At 42.1% G+C, this 18,609-nt stretch overlaps 1 protein-coding gene across 6 annotated transcripts in view; it reads left to right on the plus strand.

Moving 5' to 3' along the window:
- USP32 (ubiquitin specific peptidase 32) overlaps positions 1-18,609 on the plus strand; it is a 250,342-nt gene that overhangs the window by 224,425 nt on the left and 7,308 nt on the right. For all 6 annotated transcript variants that reach the window (XM_084985059.1, XM_084985061.1, XM_084985058.1 and 3 more), the window contains 4 exons: positions 3,329-3,513; positions 8,943-9,029; positions 9,923-10,043; positions 16,609-16,800. In XM_084985059.1, the coding sequence (XP_084841185.1) occupies positions 3,329-3,513; positions 8,943-9,029; positions 9,923-10,043; positions 16,609-16,800 (585 nt within the window). The remainder of the gene's footprint in view (positions 1-3,328; positions 3,514-8,942; positions 9,030-9,922; positions 10,044-16,608; positions 16,801-18,609) is intronic.

Below are 18,609 nucleotides of genomic sequence, written 5' to 3' on the forward strand. Positions count from 1 at the left end.
CAAGCTATGTCTGCAACCTACACCATAGCTCAGGGCAATGACAGATCCTTAACCCACTGAGTGAGGCCAGGGATCGAACCCGCAACCTCATGGTTCCTAGTTGGATTCGTTTCCACTGCACCACAATAAGAATTCCCATACAATTACTTTGCAAAATAGTTTTCTAGTTAAAGATAAGTCATTCCACTATTCCGTTTTGTGTTTTTATGATTAAAATTAAACTATTGGGGAGTTCCCGTCGTGGTGCAGTGGTTAACGAATCCGACTAGGAACCATGAGGTTTCGGGTTCGATCCCTGCCCTTGCTCAGTGGGTTAACGATCCGGCGTTGCCGTGAGCTGTGGTGTAGGTTGCAGACGCGGCTCGGATCCTGCGTTGCTATGGCTCTGGCGTAGGCTGGCGGCTACAGCTCCGATTCGACGCCTAGCCTGGGAACCTCCATATGCCGCGGGAGCGGCCCAAGAAATGGCACAAAAACAAAAAAAAAAATTAAATTAAACTATTAAATGTCCATTAGTAGTGGAACGTGTTAGGAAGTTGAGACACATTCGTATAATAGAGTATTACACAATAATGAAAATGAGTGCATTTATAGTTATACCCAACATAAATGAATCTTATGAACATAATATAAGAAGCCAGACACAAAACAAATACAAATCATACGATTCTGTTTATAAATAAAAACTTTAAAGATGAGGAAAATGAAATGTACTGTTTGTTTATGCACAGGATATAAAACTATAAAAAAAAGCAAAGAAGTGATTATTGTAAAATTCAGAAAAACTCTTACCTTTGGGAGGAAGCAAGAGGAAGGCTTTTGGCCTGCTGGCTGGCTAAATTGTTTCTTGGCCTGACTGGTGATTACACAGCTATTTGCTTTGTTGTAATTCTTTGAAATATGCTTTTTCCCTCCTTTGAATTTATAACTCCTGACCTAAAATGGTTTTCTGACCATGTGAAAGAAGAAATTAAAAGGCATAATGATACTTAGAAGAAAAGGGGGGAAAAAACTAACATCCTCAGCCTTAAGCCTTTAGCATGGAAGAATGGTGGACCACGTTCTAGCCAAGATTGTATGCGTGGACATGCTAGAGAACTAAGGGATATATGTGTGTCTTGGAATTTTGTTTAAGCACAGCTCTAGCTGGTCCCATCCACTAAAATAATTGAGGTGATTCATGCATTTCCCCCGCGTCTTTTTTTTACCAAGCATTATCAGATTATATATTAAGAACTCTGGTATATTTTTATAAAACTTTTCTTAGAAACCAACTAGCTTCAATGTATATGTTACATAAAGTGTTTGGGAAGCGCTAAATCATTATATGCAGGCTTTTGTAATTTTGGGACCATAAAGCCATATTGCCCAATTCAAGTCTAAATTTTCACATTTTAACCAGCCCCCTTTTTCCAGTTTCCTTCATGATCTGGCAGCTGCTTTGGGGAATGGCTGAAGTTGATTTTACCCTCTGTCTGTCCCAAGTCAACTCCCTTTGCCCATTATTTATGGGAATGGCAACACCATTCTTCTATGCTAAAGGCTTAAGGCTGGGGATGTTAGTTTTTTCCCCCCCTTTTTTCCTAAATATCATTATGCCTTTTAATTTCTTCTTTCAAAATACTACTTGATTTACCATTTTTCCTTCGTTTTCAGTGCCACCATCTTTCAGATCTTTTTGGTTGAAGTACTTTGAAAGTGGTTTATTTTTCTTCTACTCTCTTCTACAAGATAGAAAAAGAAGAGAAATAAGGCAAGGTAACATAGGCAGGAACAAAGGGAGAAATAATAGTGTCGTATTGACACAGTTAATGAAAAGTCAATTTCAGAAATAAAGAAGTGGTTCCGTGGGCTAGAGGTGTCAAAAAGAATGAAAACTGGAAGGTGTGTAACCAAATGAAGAAATAGGGCAAGAACTTGGCACAGTTAGGTCAAGTGAGTTTTTTAAGATGAGAGAAGAAGTTGCTAGGAGAGGACGAAAGGAAAATTCCTGGTGCACTGAAGCTGTGAGCGTTATCCTATAAGGAACTGAGCAGGTGTGGGACTGAGGGCCCTGGGAAAAATTACCTTGAGAGGATGAAAAGTGTTTAGGAAAGAGATACACTGAGAAGAGGAGAGGAAAGAGATAGTTGCTTAAGTGATCTCATTTAGTAAAATAAGTCAAAATAAGTCATCTGCTGAGAGTTAAAAGTGGAAGAAAAGTAGTTTAAGGGAATAAGAACTAATCTAAGTTTTTTGATTTTCCAAAAATAGTTGTTCTGAATCTATCACATTTCTGTGGGCCTTGTAATGATACAACTACAAACACATGAAATGGGGGTGTTAAAAATCATGTATTTAGTCAAGCTTAAATGAATAATGGCAAATCAAAATACTTGAGAATGTAGACGTCTTTTCACTTATAAACTAGTGAGTTTATAAGTTGTTGGCTTAGCTTCTCTGCTACGTAAAGACCAAGGAATTAAACGTCTAAGTGCTCAACAGCTTTTTTGGGTAATCCTGCAGCTCTCACTAATTTTTCTATTATATTAATGTAACTTTTGTTTTAAGCCACCGTTTCCAAACTAATTCTGTGCAGTATCTCTATGTTAAGAAATATGATGTAAAATAAATCTCCTTTAACATACTCAAAGCTGACTCTTTTTTTTTTTTTTTTTTTGAAATTTACATTACTTTTTATTCTATCGTTCAATTGAAAATACGGTTTTGGGGAGTTCCCGTCGTGGCTCAGTGGTTAACGAATCCGACTAGGAACCATGAGGTTGTGGGTTCGGTCCCTGCCCATGCTCAGTGGGTTAATGATCCGGCGTTGCCATGAGCTGTGTGTAAGTCACAGACGCGGCTCGGATCCTGCATTGCTGTAGCTCTGGCATAGGCCAGGGGCTACAGCTCCGATTCAACCCCTATCCTGGGAACCTCCATATGCTGCGGGAGCTGCCCAAAGAAATAGCAAAAAGACCAAAAAAAAATATATGGTTTTGGGGGTAAGCAAAAAAAAAAAATATATATGATATTAAAATGTTTTTCATGTGATTCAGTGTATGTAAGAAATGTATATCAGAGAAAATTATGTAGGTTGAAAATCTTAAATTCTGAAAACCCAAGTTTGCTAGACAGCAACTCTGAAATTGGCAATGCCTTTACCTTTTGAAGGCTTTACTGTGAATAACCCTTCTCGTCTTCCTAATAAAAGATGGTAAATACAGAGAAGCGTGGTAGTGACTCTTTTGAAAATGGCAGTGGTTCCTGTTATTGGAGACCTTAGAATGAAATGGAGGAATCAGAGGCCTGTAATCACAACTCTTTCTTGTCTTGTTTGTACATACAGATGAGGACAGAACTGTATTTCCTGTCATCTCAGAAGAATCGCCCCAGCCTCTTTGGAATGCCACTGATTGTCCCATGTACTGTGCATACCCGGAAGAAAGACCTGTATGATGCAGTTTGGATTCAAGTATCTCGATTAGCCAGCCCACTCCCACCTCAGGAAGCCAGTAATCATGCTCAGGATTGGTGAGTTTCAGGGCATCTTCTTAGACCTGTGTTTCCAAATGTAGAACAGGTTAATTACTCTTTGAAGAACCAGCTCGAGAATATAAAATTCAACCACTTGGTTTGGTCTTTTGAAGAGGAGAGACAATATACCTCCTTTCATCATCTAGATACTCCTTGTATTCTAATCATCATCTAATAATCCTTATATTCTCTGATCTCTTACCCTAACTCTCTCCTGCTAGTTTGTTTTTTTTTTTTTTTTTTTTTTTTTAGGGCCACACCCATGGCATATGGAGGTTCCCGGGTTAGGGGTCGAATCGGAGCTATAGCCCCCGGCCACAGCCGTAGCCACAGCCACAGCAACGCCAGATCCGAGCCTCATCTTCGACCTGCATCATAGCTCACAGCAACGCTGGATCCTTAACCCACTGAGCGAGGCCAGGGATCGAACCTTTGTCCTCGTGGATACTAGTCAGATTGGTTTCCACTGAGCCATGATGGGAACTCCTCCTGCTAGTATTTTAAATGCTTCAGATGATATCCTTGGCTTCTAATATTACAAAAGTAGAGAATGTGAATTCACAGGAAATTTGTATCATCTCAGTTCTGAATGGAAGCTTTAGTGGGCATATCGATACATGAACTCTGAAAAAGTCTCATGCTATAACAGTTGGGTTATTTCCCTACCATATCATTTTAACATGGGATAATTTTATAATTCTAGGTAAAGAAAACAAACATCATCTGTTTTCTCTCCATTCCTCTTGACACTGTTCTGTTGGAATAGTAAATATTTACTTCAAATGTTACTCAAAATCTTTGAGATTGCATCTCTCATTTGAATTATAGATCATTTTCTTGCTATCATGGTACAAGTGAGAGTTCTGCTTCTGTGTTAAAACTTCTAAGTAGAGAAGTTCTTTTTGCTGATAGGTCGTTTGTTTTGGTATGGGAGTCTTTTGATGATTAGGATAAGGCTTAAGGTAAATAAATCTTAAAGGAAAACTGCATAATAGGTAAGTGATTTAATTGATGAACGTTATATATTTTTTTAAAAGGCCATAGGGCAGGATTAAATTTGAAGCGAATCTAATTGAATTAAAGGGCTTCTAGATGAGGACTTTTCCTGGGGGCTTGCTAATGAATCAGCTATGAAGTGTGAGGGGAATAGGAGTCCAATCTAGGTTTTCAGCCAAACAACTGTTTGTGAATGGTGGTACCATTTAAAGAAATGAGGAAGACTGGAGAAGTTGGTTTTGGCAAGTGATGATAAGAATCAAGTTAAATTCAAGATGTGTGTTGTATTTTCAAGTGGGAAATAGAATTAATGTCCTTTCCAGAAGATTATAAATGTAGGTATCATCAACAGATAGTTGGTATTTAGGAGTTCCCATCATGGCGGGGTGGAAAACAGTCCAACTCGGAACTATGAGGGTGCAGGTTTGATCTCTGGCCTGGCTCAGTGGGTTAAGGATCCGGCGTTGCCATGAACCATGGTGTAGGTCGCAGACGCAGCTCGGATCTGATGTTGTGATTTCCGTGGTATAGGTCGGCAGCTGTAGCTCCAATTAGACCTCTAGCCTGGGAACCTCCCTATGCCACAGGTGTGGCCCTAAAAAGAAAAGAAAAGAAAGAAAAAAGAAAAGAAAAACAAAGAAAACAGATAGTTGGTATTTAAAGCCCTGAGAAGGCTTTAGAGAAAATACCCTCTAACATTAGAGGTTAAATAATGGAGGGAGAGGCAGCAAAGGAGATTGGGAGGGAACAGCCCGAGATGTGAGAAGAAAACCAAGAATGACTAGAGTCCCAGAAGTTAAGTGAAGGTGGTGTTTAAGGAAGGAGTGATCAGTTTCAGATACTACAGAAAGATTAAGACAAGGACTGGGAACTGACCACTGGAATCGATACACTGGCCATCTTCAGTGACTTTTGCAGAAGCTGTTGTAGTGGAGTGGTATAGATGAAGGCCCAGGGGTTAGAGTAAAAGGATAATAAGGGAGTTCCCGTTGTGGCTCAGTGGGCTAAGAGCCCAACATAGTGTCAGTGAGGTAGGTTTGATCCCTGGCCTTACTCAGTGAGTTAAGGATCCAGTGTTGCCACAAGCTGCAGTGTAGCTTGCAGATGTGGCTGGGATCTGGCGTTGCTGTGGCTGTGGCATAGCCCCTCAGTTGCAGTTCCGATTTGACCCCTAGCCTAGGAACTTCCATATGCTACACATGTGGCCATTAAAAAATAAATAAAATAAGGAGTTCCCATCATGGCTCAGCAGAAACGAATCTGACTAGCATCCATGAGGACACGGGTTCGATCCCTGGCCTCATTCAGTGGGTTAAGGATCTTGAGTTGCTGCGTCTGTGGTGTAGGCCAGCAGCTACAGCTCCAGTTCCACCCCTACCCTGGGAACCTCCATATGCTGTGGGAGCGGCCCTAGAAAAGGCAAAAAGACAAAAAAAAAAAAAAAAAAAAAGTACCTAGTGGGTCACAACAGCCAAGTGATGGAAACAACTCAAAAGTCCCATCAGCAGATAAACAGATACACAAAATGTATACATGCAGTGGAGTATTATTCAGCCATAAAAAGATTCGAGTTCTAATTAATACACACAGCAACATGGATGAACCTTGAAAACATTACATTAAGTGAAGTAAGCCAGACACAAAAGGACAAATAGTATGTGATTCCCACTTTTATGAGGTATCTCAAATAGGCTAATTTAAGACAAAGTAGATTAGAGATTAACAAATTCTATGGATGAGGAAGGGATTTATCATTGCCTAATGAGTAGAGAGTTTCTGATTGGGAAGATAAAAAGGTTCTGGAGATGGGTGGTGGTGGTGGTTGCATAACACTGTGAACGTAATGCCTCTGAGTTGTATACTTGAGATAATTAAATGGTAAATTTTATGTATATTTTACCACAATTTTAAGAGCTGTCACAAAGGTTAAGTATGTAGATGAAATAAGAGTGGACAGGAGTTGATGATTCTTGTAGTTGGGTGATGTCCATTGTGTGTTTCTCAATTTTCTGAGTGTTTATGTCAGTAAATATGAAAATTTAGATTAAAAGGACAAATTCATGGAATTGAGGATCTATACAAAAGATTACTATGAGGGACGGAAGATAAGGAGAGAAGTGAGGATTTGAGAGTGGTGATTAGAGGCTTTTAGTGGGTCAAAGAATTGTTAGAGTAGTGATACTTGAATAAGTGATTCAAGAACATAGGAGATGGTTGTTGCAAAGAAGGTATTTGGAATTGAGATTTTGAGAGGTGGTTAAGCCCTTGTCATGGCTTCATTACCATCAGCAGCCATGTAATAGCCACTACCAGTTGGCAAGGTCTATAGTATCTGCATTGGAGAGGGTAGAGCCTGTAGGATGGAGGAAGTGATTGTTGGAGGAGAGAAGGCCTAGGAGGAGTTGAATAAGTTTCCTTGAAGTTATAAGAGTAATAACAGAAGTGATGGAGGGAGAAACAGTGAACCTGGTTCTAAAATCTTTAGTGAGTAAAGAAGAAATGTCCCTACCAAGTAGGAATAGCAGATGATGTAAGTCAATAGCACATGCTACAAAGAAACCAGAATTTTTTAGAAAGGGAAGGAAGGAAAAATATAATCTAGATGTGGTAAAGAGGAGTAAGGAGGAGACCCGTATCACCTCCCGGTTCTGGGATGTATGAGAGAAAGCCAGCACTTAAGAGGCAAACTGGGAGTTCCCTTCGTGCCCCAGTGGAAACAAATCTAACTAGCATCCGTGAGAACGCAGGTTCGATCCCTGGCCTCCCTCAGTGGGTTAAGGATCCAGTGTTGCTGTGGCTGTGGGCTGGCGGCTACAGCTTGGATTTGACACCTAGCCTGGGAACCTCCATTTGCTGTGGGTACAGCCCTAAAAGACAAAAAAATAAGAGGCAAACTGGAAGCGGAGGCCTCAGGAAAGCCAGGTTTCTGTTAAAGCAAAAAGGTAAAGAAATTTTTTAGAAAAGAAGTGCTGCACAGTTGTCTGCCAGAATGCCACCTAGTTTTGTCCCTTTATCTTTCTTTGGATTCCACACTTACCATTGACCTGGTTATCAGTGACATGATATTGAACAGCATGGGCTATCACTAATCATTCAATCCACGACTTATGCACAAAGCTGGGAACTGCTGTGACAGACATGATACTACTCTTGCCCTTACAGTGAGTCTTTATCATAGTTTCATTACCCTCAGCAGCCATGTAACAGTCATACAAATTACCAAATGATCCATAAAGTGTATTGCTCTTATGTAATATTCCTTAAGTTCCTTCTTATTGGATCAAGAGTGAATTTTTTTGGCCTCGCCTATGGCATGTGGAAGTTCCTGGGCCAGGGAATGAACTCATGCTACATCAGTGACCCAGGCCACTGCAGTGACAACACTAGATCCTTAACCCGCTAAGCCACATGAGAACTCCAAGTACCTCTTTCAAGGCCACACCCATGCCATATGGAGGTCGTCAGGGTAGGGGTTGAATCAGAGCTGTAGCTGCTGGCCTGTGCCACAGCCACAGCCACACAGGATCCAAGCCATGTCTGCAACCTATACCACAGCTCACAGCAATGCTGGATCCTTAACCCACTGAGCGAGTCCAAGGATCAAACCCGTGTCCTCATGGATGCTAGTCGGGTTTGTTAACCACTGAGCCACAATAGGAACTCCCAAATACTTTTTTTTTTTAAGTTGGAGAACTCACAAGGCTGTCTTGCAGTTAAGACATTACTCGCAAAATGCTATGTATCTTACAGCTTTTGATAGTTAAGGCAAGGTAAAGAAAAGGGGTGTACCTACCATGTACCATATCAGGGATTCTGATCAAAGACACTTCTAAATATATAGTCAGTCAGCGCCTCTAAAAGCTATTATGACCTTTCAGCCTTCTGTGGTATGTCAGTGTTCTTGTCATGGAAAGTGCCTAGTTTAATGTGAATTATACCTTTTGATAGAATTAGGGCTGAAGGATAATAGTGTTTCATTTCATGATTAGCTTATCTTATGAAATTTTCGTGGACCACATGGACTCTTTAGGGACATCTGGTGGTCTGTTATGTCTCCCCCTCTTTAGGAGAGGGAGAACCCTGAGTGTGGTTGTACAGTTAATGGGTTAGGAAAACCAGCCTTGAGCTGTCAATGTGAACATACTGATATGACAGATACTGCTTTCTATGGTTACTTAAAGAGAAGATGAAAGAGACCTCAAATAAGAAATGTTTCGTGGAAGTTCCTGCTGTGGCACAGTGGGTTAATGATCTGGCTTGTCTCTTTGGAGAGTCCCCAGCCCAGCACATGGGTTAAGGATCTGGCAGTTGCTACACCTGTGGCATAAGTCCCAGGCCCTGCCCCGGGAACATCCATGTGCTGCAGGGCGACTGAAAAAGGAAAAAAAAAAAATGTTTCTTATATTTTTTTGGTTTCTGTTCTGTTTCAGTGATGACAGTATGGGTTATCAGTATCCATTCACTCTACGAGTTGTGCAGAAAGATGGGAACTCCTGTGCTTGGTGCCCATGGTATAGGTAAAGTGACCTTCTATAGGAGAAAAATTGCAGTAGAATTGCAGCATCAGATATTTTACCTTTTTCATAAGGTTTCCAGTTTTTAGAAAATATGCAGTGAATAATGAGAAACTTGAGATAAACCTAGGAATTCTTTACTCATCTCTTCCCTGTGAGGTCTATAGCTGTTCTGTTCTTGCAACTTGGCTGATTTTATAAATGCTAGTCTCCATCATATTCATAGTTTATGAACAGCATTTATCACTCTATACCTTCTGCTCCTTAGATATAAATCAGTTTAGCAATTCTGAGCCCAATAGAACATAGTCTATTTACTAGACCATGCTGGAAGTCTATTTTTGGTTTTTAGAAGAGTTATGGAGATTGATTGGTCATTACTGTTCCAGCCTGGAAAAAAACTGAGTACTCGGAAAATGCCTCAGCCTGTAATGGCCATAGCAGGTGAATCTGTTTGGGCTTTGGAACCATGGCCTTTGTCATAGTTCCTCCCCCCCATAAATTTATATATATATATATATATATATATATATATGTATTTATGTAATGTGCCATTTTACAAACAAGGAAATAGGATTGTTATGCCAAATAAATTGTCCTACCTCCAAGCATTAAATAACTAAATTTAGAATATCTTGAAAGATATATGATCTCAATACCCATTTCCTTTTCATTTGCCGTGATGATGAACACATGGTTTTCAGGTGCTTCGAAAAACCAAAGACTTATGATTCCCTGAAATAATAATTACTAGTACATACTCACGCATTTATCAGTCTGAAGTTAGAAGTCCAAGAAGGAAAGTGGAGAAGTAGAAAGGGAGAGTATTTCTGATAAAGAAAATTTCGATTCCTCCATAATTATTCCTTCCTCAGTAGATCTTTTTTCCCCTTTAGGTTTTGCAGAGGCTGTAAAATTGATTGTGGGGAAGACAGAGCTTTCATTGGAAATGCTTATATTGCTGTGGATTGGGACCCCACGGCCCTTCACCTTCGCTATCAAACATCACAGGAAAGGGTAAGTGCTTAGGGCCACCTTTCAGATGGTGGTTTTTATGTGTAAAAATTTTCCTAGTTTAACTGTACATGCCACTTCTATTTTCAGACTTTTTTTGTCTTTCTATTTTAGGGCAGCACCTGCGGCACATGGAGGCTCCCAGGCTAGGGGTCCAATCGGAGCTGTAGCCGCCAGTCTATGCCAGGGCCACAGCAACGCAGGATCCAAGCCATGTATGCGACCTACACCACAGCTCACAGCCATGCTGGATCCTTAACCCACTGAGCTAGGCCAGGAATTGAACCCACGTCTTCATGGATGCCAGTCAGGTTTGTTAACCACTGAGCCACGATGGGAACTCCATACTTTGAGACATTTTGAATACAACCAAAAAAATATTCATTGACCTTCTCTGTGGCACTTAAACATTCACATGATTATGCTGGTGTTTCCGTTTTCCATAACCTTTTTTTTTTTTTTTTTTTTAGGGCCCCATCTGTGGCATATGGAGGTTCCCAGGCTAGGGGTCAAATTGGAACTGTAGCTGCCAGCCACAACACAGGGTCCAAGCTGTGTCTGCGACCTACACCACAGCTCACGGCAATGCCGGATCGTTAACCCACTGAGCGAGGCCAGGGATCGAACCTGCATCCTCATGGATGCTAGTCAGATTCGTTTCTGCTGCGCCACAAAGGGAGCTCCAAAAAAAAGTAACTCTTGAAACAGAACTCTGGGTGTAACTAAGATGTTATATTTCTCTGGCCATGACATATCAAGCATACCAGTCTGTCTGCCTGTTTATTAACTATTATTAAAGCTACAGCATTTGGTAGCCATTCTTACTTAGCTCACATGCATTTGAGGGCTATCGCTGCTACCTTAAATGGGCATAGCGATCAGGAAAATTAGGGAAAGAATTGAGTGTTTCGAGACTGGGCACCTAAGACAACATTTCCATGCCTGTTCTTCACACTTAGCTTTCCTCTACTGCTGCTCTCTGGCCAGAGCACTTTTTAAATTTTGAAAATGTAACTTGCAAAAAAATTTTAACTTCATATTGAAAAATATTTTGGGAGTTCCTTCGTAGCTCAGTGGTTAACGAATCCAACTAGGAACCAGGAGGGTGTGGGTTCAATCCCTGGCCTTGCTCAGTGGGTTAAGGATCCAGCGTTGCCATGAGCTGTGGTATAGGTCCAAGATGCTGCTCGGATCCCGTGTTGCTACTATGGCTATGGCATAGGCCGGCGGCTACAGCTCCAGTTACACCCCAGACTGGGAACCTCCATATGCTGCAGGTGGCGCCCTAGAAAAGACAAAAAAAAATTTTTTTTTAAATAAATAAAAATATTTTTCCACATATTGTCTGAAGGGTACATTGACTAGATGGCTCATAGGTAGAAATAATGAAGAATCCGATAGAGACAGAAAAGCACTTCTTATTTTTTATTTTATTTATTTATTTATTTATTTATTGTCTCTTTGCCATTTCTTGGGCTGCTCCCGTGGCATATGGAGGTTCCCAGGCTAGGGGTCGAGTCGGAGCTGTAGCCACCAGCCTACGCCAGAGCTACAACAACGAGGGATCCGAGCTGTGTCTGCGACCTACATACACCACAGTTCACAGCAACAGCAGATCCTTAACCCACTGAGCAAGGCCAGGGATCGAACCCGAAACCTCATGGTTCCTAGTCGGATTTATTAACCACTGAGCCACAATAGGAACTCCTGCACTTCTAACTCTTCATAGAAGTCTCTTTCACTATTTCTTAAGGTATTCCCTTGAGCTAAGTTAATAATGGGAGTTGACTTTTCTGTCTTTTGGTGCTATTAAGGAGCAGAGAAACTACCAATTCCAGACCAGATTCCCTGTTTGGATCCCCCTACATGCCCCCAGATTTTTCTGAGGCTCCCACTAGCTGAAGATGAGTATTATTCGTGGATACTTGCCAAATGAAAGATCACTGGGCTAAAGGAAGCTGAAGAGATGTTGATGCTGTAGCAGGTTATACACACTGTAGCAAAGTAATTCTGTAACTTCAGCCATGCTTCATTTGAAGAGGGAAAATTTTAGCAATTGAAAGAGAGACTTCAGTTTTCGTCGGCACAAAATCTGACCAGACATTATTGTGACAAGATACTCCTGTCAGTGATGAAAAACTATTTGGCTGTAAATCTATTTCCCCCCCCTTTTTTTTTTCCTTTTCTTGAGCCGTTCCCATGGCATATGGAGGTTCCCAGGCTAGGGGTCTATTCGGAGCTACAGCTGCCGGCCTACACCAGAGCCACAGCAACTTGGGATCCAAGCCACGTCTGCAACCCACACCACAGCTCGTGGCAACGCCAGATCCTTAACCCACTGAGCAAGGCCAGGGACCGAACCCGCAACCTCATGGTTCCTAGTCAGATTCGTTAACCACTGCGCCACGACGGGAACTTCTCTATTTCTCTTTTTAACAAGCCCAGTGTGCAATCTGAAAAACTCTGGAGGACATCCTGCTTCTAGGAAGAAGGGCCTGCGTGACCTATTAAATCTCACCCCATTTCCACTTTCAGTGATGCTCTTAAGATACCATGGAAACCAAGTTGCTGTTAAGATATCCTTCCTTGCTTGGGAGTGGGGCCACATGACTAATTTCTTCCTATGTGTGGTTTCTGCATGTGCTCAGAGAGTCACGTAGTCAAAGGAGATATCTTGGTTCAAAACTGAGATTATTGCCCATGCGTTTTATTTTTATTCCAGTTATTTCCCTTTTAAGAACTTACCCTAGGGAAATAACTCTGTGATTTACTGACAGATTTCATCATAGCATTTATTAGAAGAGTTAAAAAAAATAAAATAGAAGCAACTTGTATTTGCCCCACATTAGAGGAATGGTTAAATAATGCATGGTATATTAATTGGATAAAATATTATTCAGTCATTTTACTGAAAAATTTCTTCATATAAAAAGGGGCAGAAAAAAATCTGCCAGTATTTTGACAGTTTGCTTTTATATTAAAAATATAAAAAGTATCCTCCCTTTTTACATTTTTCACTGCTTTTCAAAATTTCTGTGTGAATGATTTATTTGGTAAGGAGGGGAAAAAATAGGCAGTTGTTCTAATTCTTTTTATTCTTCCCCTGTTTGGACCTCATATTCCTTAACAGAAAATTAAATTAGATAACTTCTTAGATTTCCTTCTTTTTTTCTAATTATCTTATAATGTATAAAAGCTGTTACTTCATTCATGTTTTGGGCTAAGAATGAGCTTTCAAACAACTTAGAAAAAAAAAGGGAGTTCCCGTCGTGGCGCAGTGGTTAACGAATCCGACTAGGAACCATGAGGTTGCGGGTTCGGTCCCTGCGCTTGCTCAGTGGGTTAACGATCCGGCGTTGCCGTGAGCTGTGGTGTAGGTTGCAGACGCGGCTCGGATCTCGCGTTGCTGTGGCTCTGGCGTAGGCCAGAGACTACAGCTCCGATTGGACCCCTAGCCTGGGAACCTCCATATGCCGCGGGAGCGGCCCAAGAAATAGCAAAAAGACAAAAAAAAAAAAAAAAAAAAAAAAAAAAAAAAAAAAAGAAAAAAAAAGGAAGGGGGTGCCAATAAGTAATTTAAGACTGTTTGAATAATTGTAGAGAATCCGGGAGTGAATCCCAAGAGGTAAACGGGATCTTTGTCATTTGGGGAAATTTTATTAATCCGTAAAAATTATTGTTGTCCATAGACAATGCTTTTTCATCCGCCTTCTCCTTCCTCCCTGTCTCCACTGAGTTCTATAGCCTGTGTGTTCCATGGAAAATGTAGTCAATAAAAATCAACATCCTTTACTAGCTTAGTGTAACTTGTGTCTGGTCATAAAACATCCCTGGTAGAGATAATATAGATAATGTTTAACTGGCTGTGAGAAAAGAGACGCTACTATATTTGACACACTTCTTTTTCTACTGATTCCCAAGCATGTTTCCTTTTGAAGCATGTCATTTTCTCCCTTGGATGACCAGCCCTAAAGATGAAAGTAGAGTTTTCCTCTAAGTTCCCCTTTTAAGTGACTTCTTCAGAAATGGATAGTGATGGAGTTCCTGTTGTGGCTCAGTGGTTAACGAATCTGACCAGGATCCATGAGGACGCAGGTTCAATCCCTGGCCTCGCTTAGTGGGTTAAGGATCTGGCATTGCCCTGAGCTGTGGTGTAGGTCACAGATGCGGCTGGATCCCACGTTGCTGTGGCTCCAGCTCTGATTGGACCTCTAGCCTGGGAAACTCCATGTGCCGTGGGTGCAGCCCTAAAAAGACCCCCCCTCCCCAAAAAAAGGAAGAAATGGATAGTGATGCAAGACTAAAATTCTTTACTGCATGATCAACCCCAAGCTTGATGGTTTATAAAAACATTTTTACAGCCTGTGACTCAGCCATCCTCTCAGGTAGGGAAAAAGTCACACCTGAAAACCTGCTCTGAACTGTGAGCCCAGAAAGGAAAACTTGAGGGAAATGGCCTCAGGCAAAGAAAACCACCTCACCTCACCTCTGCAAGGGAGGAGTAGAAAGTGGGGTGTCGAGACATGGGTGTGACCTTTGCCAAAAAGAGGCATTTATTGCTGTAATTGTCCGAGCTCCACCCTGGTATGTGATCCCTATGTGGAAATCTCATGGTCATTCATGGTCATGCTTTGTATGCCTCGCCCGCCGAGGTTCTCGATTGCTTATTTAGTGGCAGCCAGGAACTGGAGGGGTCTGGAGCATTCTAGGCCCCTTCTTGTCTCCTTCTTCCCGATTCCCATGCCACCTTCAACATACATCCTGACACATCGCCCCCACTTTGCTCTCTCCCTCCTTCTTACTTCCCCCTTGCTTCAAAGCCTGGCATACTGGTTAACAGGACCACAGAGGTTTGGGCGGGTATTAGCGGTCTTCTCAGCAAAATCAGGCTTTTTTGATAGCTGTTTCTTTTATTGTTATCTCATGTTAAAAGGTGCCAAGAGGCAGGAGACTGATAATGATGTGTATGGTATTTTAATATGTCTGTGTTACAATGGCGTCAATATGCAAGTGAATTGTAGCTAGTGGGTTTTAACACCTTAGTGGTTGTCTGAAGGTGAGCTTTTCTGTATCCTCTCTTATTTAATATAGATTGGGCATCTTTGTTCCAGTGGTATTATTTCTCCTAGCTCTGTAAAGCTTGCAGAATACCAGTCATGTTCTGTCTCCCCATTAAAAAATAAATGGCCTAATCTCAGTACCCCTAGCTTGAGGACCAGCTCATATGTAAGTTGTTTTAGGATTTCAAAATTGTAAAATAAACAGGCAATTCCTTGTTTGCTTTTGTTTCTGTCACTTAGAAACATACTGAAATTTTTCCTTAAAAAGTTATGGTCATATAAATAGAAATTGGATCAAGGATGTTATTGATGTAGTATTTGCAAATGTGCAAATGCTCTATTTGCTCAGACTCTAGCTTGGGTTGTATTTTTTTTCCTCATGTAAAGTAAAATGAGATTGAGTCACTTAGAGGACGATGCATAGCCAGGTCACCTTTCTTTGTTGGGGGGGAGTGCTTTTTTTAGTCCTCGCTTGTGGCATATGGAGGTTCCCAGGCTAAAGGTTAAATTGGAGCTGCAGCTGCCAGCCCACGCCCACAGCCACAGCAGTGTGAGATCCGAGCCACGTCTATTACCTTACACCACAGCTCATAGCAACACCAGGTCTTTAACCCACTTAGCAAGGCCGGGGATTGAACCCACATCCTCATGTATACTAGTCATATTTTTAACCACAATGAGAATTCCCGGGTGACCTTTTTTTTAATTATTTTTTTCAGTGGCTTCTCTTTTATTATAGTTGATTTACAATGTTCTGCCGATTTCTGCTGTACAGCAAAGTGACGCAGATACACACACACACACACACACACACACACACACACACACACACACGCATATTCTTTTTCTCACATTATCCTTCATCCTGATCCATCACAGGTGATTGGATATAGTTCTCTGTGCTATATAGCAGGATCCCATTGCATCCAAATGTAACAGGTTTTTTTTGTTTGTTTGTTTTTTGCCTTTTTGTCCTTTTGCTGTTTCTTGGGCTGCTCCCGAGGAGTATGGAGATTCCCAGGGTAGGGGTCGAATTGGAGCTGTAGCCACTGGCCTACGTCAGAGCCACAGCAACGCTGGATCCGAGCCGCATCTGCAACCTACACCACAGCTCACGGCAACTCCGGATCCTTAACCCACTGAGAGAGGCCAGGGATCAAACCTGCAACCTCATGGTTCCTAGTTGGATTCGTTAACCCCTGTGCCCCGGCAGGAACTCCCAAGTGTAACAGTTTGCATCTACTAACCCCAGACTCCCAATCCATCCCACTTCCTCCCCCTCCCCCATGGCACACACAAGTCTGTCCTCCATGTCCATGATCTGTTTCTGTTTTGTAGAGAGATCATTGTGCCATATTTTAGAGTCCACGTATAAGCGATATCATATGGTGTCTGTCTTTCTCCTGACTTACTTCACTCAGTAAGAGTCTCCAGTTCCATCAGGTGACCATAGTAAACTCCCTCCCTCCTACCCCTTCTCCCCTTCCTCCTGTTCCCTCCACCTGCAGGTTGTAGATGAGCACGAGAGTGTGGAACAGAGTCGGCGAGCACAAGCTGAGCCCATCAACCTGGACAGCTGTCTCCGTGCTTTCACCAGTGAGGAGGAGCTAGGGGAAAATGAGATGTACTACTGCTCCAAGTGTAAGACCCACTGCTTGGCAACCAAGAAGCTAGATCTCTGGCGGCTTCCCCCCATCCTGGTACGTTACAACCCCACCCGTGACAGAGAAGGCGTCTAGCTTGAGGGAGAGAGGCTGTGAACAAATAAGAGTTTCAGAGAATAAGACCCTTCCTGCACGGTGTTTCAAATGCTTCTGCTGTGCAGGGCTTTGCTGTTGCACCCAGAAAAGAATTGTACCACAGATACTGGCTCGTTCCTTCTCCTGAACAACACACAGCTTAGAAGGGGAGAGAAGCCATCTACAGCAGTTCAGTGCAGTATGTGAGAAGTGCCACGAGTGGTACAACCTGGTGAATTTGCACTTGAGGAGAAACTGAAAGCACTTCTGGCTGGAGGGAAGGTGGAAGCTTTAGGCTTGTCGTTTATGGACTGTAGAAGAGCACCTGAGCCTCTAGTCCCACTGTGCTTGGTCACATGGCCACAGCACGCTGCTGAATTAAGTGTGTGCGCACAGGTGCTTATGTATTTTTGTCGACTTGATTTACTTCTGTCATTTCCATTCACGGATTAGGAGACTCTTCTGTTGCTCGTCAAGAAAATTTGAAGCGTCAAGTCTTTCTATTTATTTAAGAAAGTTTTTTCCTCAAAGGGTGGAAGTATCATATCAAGTGTAAGGCACTTTCTTATTTTTTTTATTTATTTTTTTGGCTTTTTCTAGGGCCACACCCACAGCATATGGAGGTTCCCAGGCTAGGGGTCGAATCAGAGCTGTAGCCGCCAGCGTTCGCCAGAGCCACAGCAACACGGGATCCAAGCCACGTCTTCAACCTACACCACAGCTCACGGCAACGCCGGATCCTTAACCCACTGAGAGAGGTCAGGGATTGAATCTGCAACCTCATGGTTCCTAGTCGGATTTGTTAACCACTGAGCCACGATAGGAACTCCAGTGTTTATTTTTTCAAAATGAGGTATCATTAACATGGCAGTAAATGCATAGACTTTAAATGTCTAATTTGATAAGCTTTGACAATTCTATATACTCATATAACCATGACATAAAACATCATGAAATATAGGTGCTGTATTTTTGAGGTCTTTAAAGAATAATGAGGAGTAAATATTCCATTGAGAGCCTGGTGGCATTCTTTTTTTTTTTTTTTTTTTTTTTTTGTCTTTTGTCTTTTTGTTGTTGTTGTTGCTATTTCTTGGGCTGCTCCCGCGGCATATGGAGATTCCCAGGGTAGGGGTTGAATCGGCCTACGCCAGAGCCACAGCAACTCGGTATCCGAGCCGCGTCTGCAACCTACACCACAGCTCACGGCAACGCCGGATCGTTAACCCACTGAGCAAGGGCAGGGACCGAACCCGCAACCTCATGGAATCCTAGTCGGATTCGTTAACCACTGCACCACGACGGGAACTCCCTGGTGGCATTCTTAAATCCACATACCAGCATGCCCCTTAGAAAAGGATTTTTTTTTTTTTTTTTTTTTTTTCTTTTTGCCTTTTCTAGGGCCGCTCCCGCGGCATATGGAGATTCCCAGGCTAGAGGTTGAATCAAAGCTGTAGCCACCGGCCTACACCAGAGCCACAGCAACGAGGGATCTGAGCCATGTCTGCAATCTACACCACAGCTCACAGCAACGCCAGATCCTTAACCCACTGAGTGGGGCCAGGGATCGAACCCGCAACCTCATGGTTCCTAGTCGGATTCGTTAACCACTGCGCCACGACGGGAACTCCTAGAAAAGGATCTCTTTATGTAAACAGTGAATTGTTAAGTATTTAGGGTAGAAGTGGCCACCCAAATATCTGTGCCCACAATAGAGAGCATAATAATATCACAGTGTAAAGCTAGGGAATTCATTGCTCTTGAAAAGAAAAA

This window comes from Sus scrofa, chromosome 12 (assembly GCF_054392235.1).
Source record: "Sus scrofa isolate SSC_HxYL_T2T_F1_AM1 chromosome 12, Sscrofa_HxYL_maternal_Yorkshire_Landrace_v2.0, whole genome shotgun sequence".
Classification (NCBI taxonomy): Eukaryota; Metazoa; Chordata; class Mammalia; order Artiodactyla; family Suidae; genus Sus; species Sus scrofa.